The sequence below is a fragment of the Eufriesea mexicana genome, unplaced genomic scaffold (assembly GCF_001483705.2).
Source record: "Eufriesea mexicana isolate 0111107269 unplaced genomic scaffold, ASM148370v2 scaffold4744748266, whole genome shotgun sequence".
NCBI classification, from domain to species: Eukaryota; Metazoa; Arthropoda; class Insecta; order Hymenoptera; family Apidae; genus Eufriesea; species Eufriesea mexicana.
In genome coordinates, this window is record NW_016907956.1 from 22,605 (window position 1) to 35,130 (window position 12,526).

At 55.0% G+C, this 12,526-nt stretch overlaps 1 protein-coding gene across 1 annotated transcript in view; it reads right to left on the bottom strand.

Annotated features, from left to right (window-relative positions):
- Tdg (Thymine DNA glycosylase) overlaps positions 1-12,526 on the bottom strand; it is a 37,717-nt gene that overhangs the window by 11,346 nt on the left and 13,845 nt on the right. Inside the window, exons 2-6 of the mRNA XM_017899889.1 lie at positions 8,202-8,266; positions 6,224-6,441; positions 4,301-4,602; positions 3,673-3,814; positions 1,465-1,534 (exon numbers count right to left, since the gene is read on the bottom strand). Of these exons, the coding sequence (XP_017755378.1) occupies positions 1,465-1,534; positions 3,673-3,814; positions 4,301-4,602; positions 6,224-6,441; positions 8,202-8,266 (797 nt within the window). The remainder of the gene's footprint in view (positions 1-1,464; positions 1,535-3,672; positions 3,815-4,300; positions 4,603-6,223; positions 6,442-8,201; positions 8,267-12,526) is intronic.

The window sequence follows — 12,526 nt, forward strand, 5'->3', positions numbered from 1 at the left end:
CGCTGAATTTTTCGGGGTTTACTGCCTTTAGGCCCGGTCCGCTTCTCCCTCCCTTCGGGGCTTAAATTGACCCGTCGTTCTCGATCCACCACCCATCCTCTACCTCCTCTCCCGCACTCTCTCTCGCGCACTCTATGCTCTCTATTGCTCGCAACCGCCCCCGACCCACCCGCTCCTCGCCCCGCCGCTTGCCACAGCTTCCAACCTTTTTACCCCGTACTACCCTGCTTCCGCCTCCTCCACCTCCTCCACCTCCTTCTCCACCTCCTCTCACGGCCCCTCCCCTCAACCCCTTTTTATCCTCCTCTCCCTCACGCGCACCACTCATTATAGTTCCTCCCTCCACTCTAACCATCCTCCACCTCCTCCTCCACCTCCTCCCTTACCCCTTTACTGCTCTTCGCAGTCCGCTTCAACCCGCTTCGTATCCCACCTCCACCCTCCTGCACGCCACCACCCTCCACCCGATCCACTGCTCTACCGCAACCCCGGGAAAACCCTGGAAAATCCAGCAGCGTACACCTAACTTCACCCTGTATATACCACCTATGTGCGAACGCGAATGCGCGTCCGCGCACCTCTGCTCGTACACGCCGTTGTATCGCCTTCTCGCTCGCTCGCTCTTTCCGCGCCTATGTATCGCGCGCATCGCCTCTACACGGCCGTAAAATGTAGCCGCGTGCATGCGTGCGAGCCGTCTAATAGGCATCGCGCTTGGCCAGAGAACGCGCGCCAAGATCGTTCGAAGGTCGATCGAGCCAAACGATTCTTCCACTTTTCGTTTAACGCCTCGACGTTTCGCTGCTGCTGCTGCTGCTGCGGCGGCGGTGCTCCATCTCGAAACGCGCGGATCCGAAGAAACGGAGAAACAAACGGAACGAGCGAGAGAGAGAGAGAGAGAAGCGTAGGCGACGAGTATAGTAGAGAGGCCGAGAGCGAGGCAAAGCGACGCCGAGACGCGTATATACCACTCGGCTACGCGTTCGCGTTGTCGAGGAGAGTCGGCGGCGTTCCCCGTTCGGTTAGAAGCCGCGTTAAAAATAACCGATGATCGTTGTTCGGTCGATCGCGTCGAGCACGCACCAAGGCAAGGAAAATAGGGGGAACGACCGAGTTTTTCGATGAGCGTTACGCGCGCGCGAACCGGCTTGGGTAATTTACGTTCCAACGAGCCGCTTCTCGTTACCGTTAATCGCGTTCGCGGATCTTACGCGATTTCTCCCGTCGCGCACCGTCGAGAACGAAGGCCACGTTCCGCGAAATCGCGACGAAAATCGAGAGAGCGCGCGCGCTCTCTTCGCGCCGCGCCGCGACGCCGCGCGCTGCGTTCCGCTTCGTTTCGTTGCTCTCGCGTCGAGAGCGAAGGAGAACGCAACGTTTTACCGGTTTAGAAGAGAGAGAGAGAGAGAGAGAGAAAGAGAGAGAGAAAGAGAGAGAGAGAGAGAGAGAGAGAGTGCAACTCACAGAAATGGTTTCCCGGTCCGGCGTAGTGATGGCCCTTGTAAGCGGCGAAGAGTCCCGGGTTGATTCCAATCTGTGACAAAAATCGATCCCATTAACTCCAACCGGGGACACGAGCGTTCTCTGCTCGTGGAACGCATCGAGCACCGGCCGCGATCGTCGTCGACGTCGACGTCGGCGGTCGTCGAAACGCGCACGCACCACCTTTCATCGGAATTCGGCTGCGTCGATTCGCATTCCCGCGACGGAGCGTGTAACTCGTTTCTCCGATCCAGAGCCAGCGCGGACGCGCGAGATTTTTCTCCTCGATCGAGCCACGAGGTTCTCTGCTCTCCTCCGCGACCACGAGGAGAGGAGAACGACGAACGTGGAAGATAACGATCGCCGGTGAACGTCGGTGTTTCGCCGTTTCGTACGCTCGATTCCTTTCCCGGCGCGAAACACTCGTATAGCAGTACACGGATTTCGCATACACCGTTCTTAGCCGCGATTATGCAACGCGGTAGAGACAGGTGTGGTAGTACCTGTTGCGCAACCACATTATCTTCGCTCTTCGCTCCGTCGTCGGTTGAACAATTAATAACGACAAAGTCCAAGGATACGTGACAGGGACGCTGCCGTTCGACGCCAGCGTCCTCGCGTCTTTTTTCCCCGCTTTCGGTTTACCGTTTACGCGCGCGTCTTCCTTCGCGAACCACGCCGAGGAGGACGATCCGGAGGATGGAAAAGATCGGAGAGAGAGATATATATATATAGAGAGAGAGAGAGATTCCGAGAGAAAAATAGAGCGAGAGAGAGAGAGAGAGAGAGAGAGAGTGAGGGGGCGGAGAGGGAAAAGCACGAGCGACGCAAGGGGTCGTGGAACTTTGGTCGAAATCGCGTTATATCGTTTGTCGCGTACGGGTGGTCGAGTTCTCTCCCTCCGTACATAAAGTACGTATCGCATTAGCGCGTTAACGCCAATGCGTTAGCCGGTCGGTCGGCGTCGAATGGCGCTTCGGCCGGGATAAACGAGGATAAAATGACGGGGGTTGGAAGCCAGTGTAGGGTGTGGAATTGTCGCCGATTGAAAACAACGCGCGTCGATGAGACCGGAGCGGGTCTGGGTTAGGGGGCCGGGGGATTGGCAGGACGGAGGCAGAGGGGTGGCCGTCGAGAGGGTAGTAGGGGGCTTGGAATCGGGGATCCAGGGGTAGAGAGCCTCGACGAAGGCCGGCGGCCGACACCGGTGTCCCGCTGCGTTCGATTACAACGACGCCCGTAATAACCGAATTGCCCACGGCCCGTTAAAGCGTTTACACCGTTTGACGGATGATCGACCGCGCTGACTACTCGTTCCGCGCGTAATATATGAATATGGACCAACCGTTAACGGACTCTCTCTTTCTCTCTCTCTCTCTCTCTCTCTCCCTCTTCCTCCCTTCTTCCCTCTTTCTCTCTCTCTCTCTCTCTCTTTCTTCTCTGCCTCTCTTCCCCCGTTCACCTTCTGCATCTCGTCGGCGAAGAACGGCGTCTCCGCGAGGGTGGATCGACGACAACAACGATGACGACGACGACGATCGAGCAGAGCGCGATCGCGGGCGCGTACGCGGCTTCGCTTGAACCGTAATCGAATCGATCGGGCGGATTCGAGTCAAGGTCGTGGCGAAGGTCGTCGTCTCGCGACCGACCGAGGGAAAATCGCGAACCGCGCGCTCCTCTATCCGTTGGAAATGGAATGATTTCGATGGTGCGTGGACGGTGGTGCTAGTGTGGTGGTAACGGTGGTGGTGGAAGTGGCGATGGTGGTAGTGGTGGACGGCGTGCTCGATGAAACGGCCCGCGATAGGAAGGTGGTGAACGCGCGCTCGTTACCGACGTCGAGCGTGATAACCGAATTGGGTATGGACCATTAAAGCGATTACGACACCTGACGAACGCGCTACAAACGGCTATTTGTCGTCGTTACTACGTTCCTACCGTCTCGCTACCTTCCAGATGCATTTTCCCGCTAACCAGACGCCCGTTATGCCGACGACTAATCCGATTAATCCTTCTCCCTTGGCGAAAAACGACTCGACTCGTAGGAGCGTGCGACCCGAACCGACGCGATACGGGGGGGGGGCATTGTCCCGTCTTCGATGGCGCCCCGACGGCGCCACCTTTCCCATTTTTATTTCTTTTTCTCTTTTCCCTTCTCGTTCGCCGCGTCCGCGACGAACGTCAACTTACTATGATAATGTCCAGGTTGCTGGCCAGGTGATCCGGTAGAACCCGCTTGCTCACCTCTTCTTCCGGCATACCGTCGAATCTGTCGTGCTTCTTCCTCTCTTTGTACGTCTTTGCTCGTTTCTTCGCCTCCGCCAGTTCCGCCCTGCGCAATCAAATTCCACCAATTGCTCACTCGCGCGCGCGCGCACACACACACGCACACGCACATAGACAAATACACGCCTCTCGGTCTCGTTCGATCGGAAGCGCGAGAAAGGACTTTAACGGAAAAATCGGTCCGCGACGGTTGTCGTGGAGCGTACGAGTTTGTCGGAAAAGTTCGCGCGAAGCGAACGGCTATAATCGAGTCTGGTCGCATCGATCCGCGTCTATCGACCTCGCCGCAAATTATTATTTAGAATGAACTGTACCCGTCGACCGCGAACTCTAGTCGCGCGCGGTCTACTTGCCAAAATTATTCCGTAAATACGCAACCGATTCGGATTATCTCGTTACCGCTGCTACTGCTACTACTACTGCTACTGCTGCTGCTGCTGCTGTTGCTGCTAACGCCTATCGCGTCTCGTTCTCCGCGTTCGCGATCGAAAGTCGGACCAGAGAGAGGATGTTGTCCCGTGCGGTCTCTTACTCTTCCGGGGTGAGAATCATTTCGGATTTTCTCTTGCGGCCCCGCTTCTTTGGCTGATGCGCCGCCAACTGAGGATTCACGTTGCCGTTCATCACGCCGAGGTTCATCTGAAGATGTTGCGGTCCGGAGAGTGGGCCGGGCGGTGTGGACGTAGGCGTAGCGAGGACTGCTTGCCCTCCAGCCGGACACGTCATGTTCTCCGGATTGCCGACCGGGCTGTTCGCCGTCCTTATGCCGCCCATCGACATTTCCTCGTCGACGAACGAGTACGGGTCCACCGGGGTCTCGCACTTGATCGCCACCTGTGAAATCAATTTTTCTTTTTTTTTCTCTCTCATTTCTCCCTCTTTTCTCCCTCTTTTCTCTCTCTTTTCTCCTTCCCTCCTCCCCTTCTTCTCCTTGTCGTTCTTATTTTTTTTTCGCGAAACGCGTAAATACTTACGTAAAACGATTCGACCAAACCTCTACGACCCATCCCCGGGGGAGCGCGACGGCCGGTGAAATTCCGCTTACTCCACTCGTCGCGTCTTTCCCTTCGTCCTCGTCCTTCGCCGTTACGCGTCCTTCGATTTCTCTCGATCGATGCTCGTCCACGGATACTTTTTCCTTTCTCGATACGCTTCGATTTTTCTTCTCCACGCGCGTTTTTCCAATCCCGCCAATTCCCGCTACTTTTTCTTTTTTTTATTTCCTTTCTTCTTTCGCGCGCGGCGTGTCGGCTCGTTCGGAAAATAACGCGTGTAAACTCGGGCGATCGTAAAACGCGCGAACGATACGAAAATCGCTGCACCGATTACCGTCTGTCTGTTCGCCGCTCGCGTGGAAAATTAATCCTCCATGGCGGACTTTCTTCGCGTTCCGCGACGCGTCTTTATCGCGGACCCGAGAGACTCGGACGAATCTATCCTCGCGACAAGAACGCATCGATCATCGACGCAGATTTCGCGAGGCGATAACTGGACGACAGTGACACCATTATCCCCGGCTATCGCTCGCAACCTTCGAACGAAGCACGCGCGCGCGCTCGCCACGGTAGCCGAGCACAAAAGGAGGAAAGGGATACGCTGTTTATCGGTGTCTGCTGACCGTCGCGACCGATTATCTTTCGGCTTCTTAGCCTCGATCTTGGGTTATCTCCGGGCGACTCGGGTCTCTTCGCTACGTGTGCGTACGCGCGATGCCCGCGACCGAGTTAATCGCGTATACGCGTACAGAAGGGGGAGCAGCAGCGTTTGGTAGGAAAATCCAGGCCGAAGGGTATCGCGTCGGAGTGTAACGCCGCGTCACCCTGACACGGTCCTCCAAGGGGTGGCTCGGATCGCGCGGCATCGACGATAAATCCGAGACGCGTTTACCCCGATACGCGACTCCTTTCTTCCTTTCTCTTTCGCATCTCTGCCGCGGCACGCTTAGGATTTAGCAAACCGAACTGTCCCCCGAATCGATCGATCCGCGAGGAGGAACAGGTTACGGAGAAAACGTCACCGTGGACCAGATCTATTCGCGCGTCTTATGTCATTACGACTACGACGAAGAAGACGACGACGTCGCGGTGCCGCGTTGCATAAGCGAATCGTAAAACCGACTCCGAATGCAAATCGGCAATACGCGGTTGCGCGAATCCGATCGCGCGTCTTTTTATCGCGATTTATCGCTCGTAATTTTCATCCACAGTCGCTAGATCCGCTCGCGGTGGTCGGTGGCCACGGCCAACATCCGCCACGGGCATCCTTTCTTTCTTCTTTTCCCTTCTACGCGTTTATTTCTCGCTTACGCGTCGCTTTTTCTCAATTTTTGGCAAGAAGAGAGAAAGAGAGAGAGAGAGAGAGAGAAAGAGAACAGGAGAGGAAAGAGGGAAAGCAGATATACGCGGACGTAGTAGGTTCTTCTCCTGAGAGAAATAGCTAGAGGGGAAAAACTCACCTGTCCGAGGGTGGAAGCGGTCGAGCCAGGTTGCTGGGGTTGATGCGCTGTCGCCGATATCGGCGTGAGGGGTGTGTGCGGCGTGTGTGGTGTGTGCGGTGTGTGCGGTGTCAGCGGCGTGTGGTACTGCTGACTGCTGTCACCACCGGTGCTCCTCATCTCGAGGTCCGGACTTGTCTCGTAACCGTCATCCCTCGCTTCCTGCTTTACCATCACTCCTGCGCACAGAAAAAGACATCGCGCTCAGCAACGCTGGTGTCGCCTCGATATCGTCTCCTCTCGGTTTTCCTCCTCGCTGTTAAAACCCGCCACGATCGCGTTTTCGATCGCCCTTTTCGCGCTTTCTTCCTACGCGCCTGTACGCGCCTGTACGCGCCTATGCGCCAAGTTCGCGCCGCGCGGATAGAAAGAAAAACATTCTCTCTCTCTCTCTCTCTCTCTCTCTCTCTGAGGTTTCCGGTTCTCTCGCGATTTCCTCTTTCGGCTGCGCCGCGCTCGCGCCTCTTTCCGCTACTTTGGAATATTTTTAATATCGATCTCGAGCGAAAAGCGACGCGTTATTTTTCCACGAGGTTATCGCTCGGGGTATATTTTTACGTCGCGAGTCAACTTTTCGCAAACGCCAGCCGTATCTTTCTATTTCGAACGAGGAACGTCGTGGTACGCCACACCGTTGGAAAATCGAGCTCGCGCCAGTCCCAGTCGTTTTTCCAAAGCCTTCTCTCTTTCACCCATCCAGTCTTCCTTCTTTCACCGGTTACCCCACCGACGGCGATAAATCGTCAGCCTTCGTTCCGATTTCCTTTTCCACGCACCGATCGTCGGTTGCTCCGTTAATCCGAGAATCTCGTCGAAACAATGCCACAGAGGCAGAACGAGAGAGAGAGAGAGAGAGAGAGAGAGAGAGAGAGAGAAAGAGAGAGTGAGAGAAAACGCGAGGGCGATCGCGTTGGAGCGTTGCTCAACGACGCGTGCGATTGTTCAATGAGTCCGGAAAAAAAATATTTACTAGCCGAGCGATATCGAGGGTAGGTAGCGGTGGTGGCGGTGGCGGTGGTGGAGGACGCTTTCCGCGAAAATGCCGATTTTCCTGCAACATTTTTTTTCACGCGTTCTTTAACCTCGATCACGCGTTCGCACTCTCGCTATCGTTGCTACCCACGGGACTTTTACTCGGAATCGGTGCTCGGGCCTCGCGGCTTTTTCGGCCACTTTTTCGGAGGAATGGTGCGTGCTGGAACGGAAACGCGGAGAGTCGTAGCGCGGAAGTAGACGATAAAGCGGCGATTAAAGGAAACGACGCGAGTCGGAGGTCGGTGATGGGACGCGCGTAGTCGGTGGAATTCGGACACTCGTCGGTGGGAAAAACGCTTTATCCCGGTGGAAATGCGAAAGGACCGAGATCGGAAAACGCGATGGTACGCGGAGAAGCGCGCGAGAGCGCGCGGGTTTTTGCGGCATGCCAAACGCACGAATCACCTACGTCCGGTCTGGTGTGCGTAGTCGCATTTGCGAGGTACAATATACAAAATTAAAACGATATTTGATTCGTTATACCTTTGTCCGCGTAATCGCGCGATATTGAATTGTCACGAGGCGGGTAATTTTTTCATCGCAGCGAAACTTTCCTCTGAAATATCGCGGTCGTTGCTTTTATCCATCGTCGACGTTTGATAGTTGGAAATTGTTGGCGCGCTACAGAGGTTACGCGTATTCGATGCACGGCCGATGTTTAAAAGAGAATTCTGCCAATAAATTTGATACGACGCTAATTTAATATGTAGAACGTTTCCCCGAATTTTTCACCGGCCCGATTAATCAGCGTCGCTCTCCCTTTATCGCGAAATACCGTTCCATCTGCAAAAAACGTACAATTCTCTCGCGAGCACCGGACACACGCCATTTCCATTTCGCTTTCCACGCTTTCCACGCTTTCCACGCTCTCCACGCTCTCCACCGCGCACCTTTCTTCTCTTACCTTGAGAACCGCAATTCATCGGTGTCACGTTCGGCCCTCCGTTTTGCACCGGCGACGGATACGATCTGCAACAAAGAAACGAGAACCGCGTTAAACGCTTTTCTCGAGTTTGCCCGGTTTTCCGCGGGAACGGCCACGCGAAATCCTCGGCCGAAATCTTTCCGTCCTCTCCGCGAAAGCCAAGTCGCGGGAAATGCCTTTGCGCATCGACCAGCAACAGGTCATTTTATTCCATTTCGATATCGATACTCGCGCCCGTCCTAACGGTTACGCGTCCGATCCTTTTCCGAGCGATCGCTCTCTCGTCGGCGCTCCAGGGGGGAGAAAGACGGTGAAAAAGGAGGAAGGAAAGAAAGGAAGATTCGCTGGACCGTTCGACCGCGATACGGCGGTTTCTCGATCGCGTAAAAACGCGTTCGACATCGGTAACATCGATGCGCGACGATGCGAATGCGCGTCGAGAGAGAGAGAGAGAGAGAGGGAGAGGATAAAAAGAGGAAAAAGAAAAAAAAAAGGAGAGGCGAGAACTGGCGGAAAATCGTAATCGGTGTACCGTCGTTACGGTGCATAAACCCGCGTGCACCCCATTTAATCGATCGTTCTCCCTATAAGCAAGCGCCAGTTACGATTGTTCTCTCTGTTATCTACCCCTTTCGCCTCCCGCCCCACTCGCTGACCCCCCCCCTCCCCTTTCTCGTCCTCCATTCATCCGTCCACCTTTCGACTAATTACGAGAAGACCCTGCGCGAGGTTATTCGCGGCACGCCAAAGGTGAACCGCGTACGCGCGGATTATAAACGAGCAACGAGAGACCGCCGGCCGACGCTCGCGATATCGGCTCGACCCTAATTACGTTTCGTCGCGGCCTCTCTAGCCTGCTAGCTCGATAAACGCCGCTTCGCGTCGCGCCGCTGCATTCCGAGCGCGAGTAGCAATCGCGGCCAATCTCCGACTCGCAGTCGCGGAACATTCGAATCGCGAGAATCGCGCGGATCACGCGTTCCGAGTACTACCCGTGCGCAAACTTCTCCGGCAAGCGAAGCCATTACGATCAGCTGTGTGTACGTTGCGTCCTGAGGATCGATCGGGGCTGGTGGTTTCGTCGTCGCGGAAATTCGCCGAATCCGCCTTCCTCCGTTCTTCCGGCGCGATCCACACCGATCGATTTCGCGAACGAAGAGATCGAGCAGACCGCGAAAGGGTGAAAAAGGGGTAAAAGGTCTCGGTGCGGAAGAAACGGCTGCACGCCCTCGCGAGACGCGCTTGGCAACGGAGTTAGGAGCCGAGGTCCGCGCTACAAATATTACGCCCGAGACTAAATACAAACAATCGGGTGGGTACCGTGCAACGTAACGCAGGCAGCTGCATTGTTTCCGTTAAAATTGAAAATTACAAACCCCCGATACGTTTGTCGAAGCTGCGGACAAAGGGGGCAAAATATCGAGTCAATATTTGCGCATCCGCGCGCACGCTGTCCCGCGTGACCTTTCTAATATTCCCGAGATTTCCGTGCAATCGGCCAACGATTCTTTCCACTCGCCGCGAGTTTCTTCTCTTTTTCCTCGTGCGTGCGTGCGTGCGTGCGCGCGCGCGAGGTCGATATCGCGGATAATTGGCAATCGCCGTGCGTTTCCGCGGGCACGCGAGTATCGGTTCCAAGACGAGTTTAAAAATTCTTCGCCAACTTTGAATTATAGAGTACGAACGGCCGATGGACTATTACGATGACTGAATCTATTAATGGCCAACGACGATTTATCGTCATTTTCGAGGAGGAGAAATTACCCGGTGTCGATAGGACTCTCGATAGGATAGGATAGGATAGGATAGGATAGGATAGGATAGGATAGGATAGGATAGGATAGGATAGGATAGGATAGGACGGTATGGGATAGGGGAGAAGAAGAGCGTTTTGCGGAAACTCGATCGAACGTCGATCCTTTCTCGTAACCCTCTTGGCCTCGCGTCACGTGGCAGGGACGTAAAACGCGTGGCGGTTATCGGTGGAACGACGGCTACGATGAGGGCGACGACGACGACGACGTCGAGAACGTCGAGGACGACGCTGCTGCTTTTCCGTCGATACGACACGCTTCGGCAACGAGAGAAAACGTTGGCGCGTCTGTGTCGGACAGAACGATGCTGCCGCGGGAGAAAAACTCGTCGAGACGAAAGAGTTACGTAAAGTATCTGCGAAGAGCGGGTAGCGGGGAGTTTACGATCGAACGAAAACGCTCGAAAAGCCGGAACTAAGTTTATTTTTTGCCACGACGCCGAGTAATCGTTCCGTCACGCTCGCTTTTGCAATCGCCGCGAAACAAATGCCCCGCCGTCACGTTCCGCGAAATACGCGTACGTATATTTTATCCAGTGTACCGGTTTTCGAAATTCCCCCAAATTACACGCTCGCGGAAACACTGCGAGCTCGCGAGCTCGCTCTCGCGCGCGCCTGCGCGCATGTAGCAAGCTACCAGTGGCCATCGCCGCCGAGTCGAGCGCTTCGCGTAACGATCGCCACGATCCACGCGTTTACTTTCTTTTTTCCCCGTACGCCTACTTGCAGCCGTTTCCAGATTTTCGACTAGTCACGCGGCAACGCAGACGTCGATAAGGAGAATATCGCGTATCGCGTCGCTCTCTCGCGGATATCCGCGTAAATTCATTTTCACCGGCAGGCGATAGCGGAGGAATAGGACGGGGAAGAAAAGCTTTGAAAAGCGAAGGGAAAAGGAAGCCGCGATAAAAGTGGCATCGTAGGGCCGTAGCTAGGTAGGTAGGTAGGTAGGTAGGTAGGTAGGTAGGTATGTAGGTAGGTAGGTAGGTAGGTAGATAGGTAGATAGGTAGGTAGGTAGGTAGGTAGGTAGGTAGGAAGACCATGGGATGCACTCGTTCGTATAACGCTATCGACGCGACGCGTCGAGTATTCACGGTGCAACGCGCACTGGAAAACGATCGTTCGGATGCATTTAAGGGAACCGTTGCCGAGCTCTGCTCGTCGTCGACGACGTCTCCCGCTCTCTCTTTCTCTCTCTCTCTCTCTCTCTTTCTCTCCATTTTTCGCGCCACACACCGGCGTCGTCGTTACTTCGCCATTGGCAAAGAGAAAAAGCCGAGAATTACTCGGAGTCGTTTCTCCGGAGCATGCAAAGACGCAGCTGCGTTCCCTGTTCCGGTTGGCCGTTCGTTAATAGCGCGTCGCTGTCGTTATCGCGCCGCTTTCGCGTCGTCCACCTCTTGCCATCGCGGCCTTAAGCTCTCGTCTCTCCGCGTCCGTCGCCATCGCCGCTGCGTCGTTGTCGTCGCCGTTGACGTCGTCGACGTCGCGGTGGTCGAGATAATACCGAGAAGAAGACGCGAGCGTGGGCGTCGCAAAGGTGACTCTGGCTTCTTTCGAGGAAAAGAGCGGAGAGAGCTCGTCCATCGCGACATACGAGCAGTCCCTTCTACGACCGGTCTTCCGAGACATTCGAGTCTAGGATAAAGGACTGGCGAAAAGAGAAAGAGAGAGAGAGAGGGAGGGAGGGAAATGGAGAAAGAGGGAAAAAAGCAGAGTTTCCCCGATGCCTGGACGTGGACGACGATAAAAAGATCTTTCTGGAGGAAGAATGGCGGCGACGGGAAAGCCGGTGGTACAGTCACGGGCAACGCGTCGCGCCGTACGCGTACCTCCGCCGAGACCACCGATCACGGACGAAACGCGGCGGGGCGACGTTGGCGAATCGAGATCGGCAACTCGAAAACGCGCGTGCATCGGTGAAGAAAGAGGAAGAAAAAGAAAAAATGGCAAAGGAAGACGCGCGCACGTGAGAAAAGAAAAAGACAGAGAAAGAGGGAGAGAGAGAGAGAGAGAGAGAGTTGGCGGAGAAATTTGGTCGCGGTGACGCGCGGAAGAAAGGAAGAAGAAGCGGTGGCGGCGGGGTCGGTGCAATCGGTGAAAACTACGTTTCGTAGCAGGTCTTTTTTTTCTTCGCGCGCAACGTTGCTCGTTTTTGCACGCTAATTCGAAAATACTCGGAATAATTTTCAGCCGGAGCTATACCTACCGGTCTATGTACTTTTTACGTAGCGCTCGGACCTATGTATCGCGGGCCCCGATGTACATACATATAGGTACGCGTATATGCCACCAAGGTAAATATACAAGGTATATAAGGGTAGCGTGTAGGAGATGGTTGGTACATAGAAGTACTTGCTGGAAACGACTAGGGCAGTCGACGGGGGGTGAGAAGAGGGAGGCGGGCAAGGGAATGGAGAGATTCTATCCGTCTCTCTCTCTCTCTCTCCTCTCTCCTCTCTCACTCTCTCTCTCTCTCTCTCTCTCTCT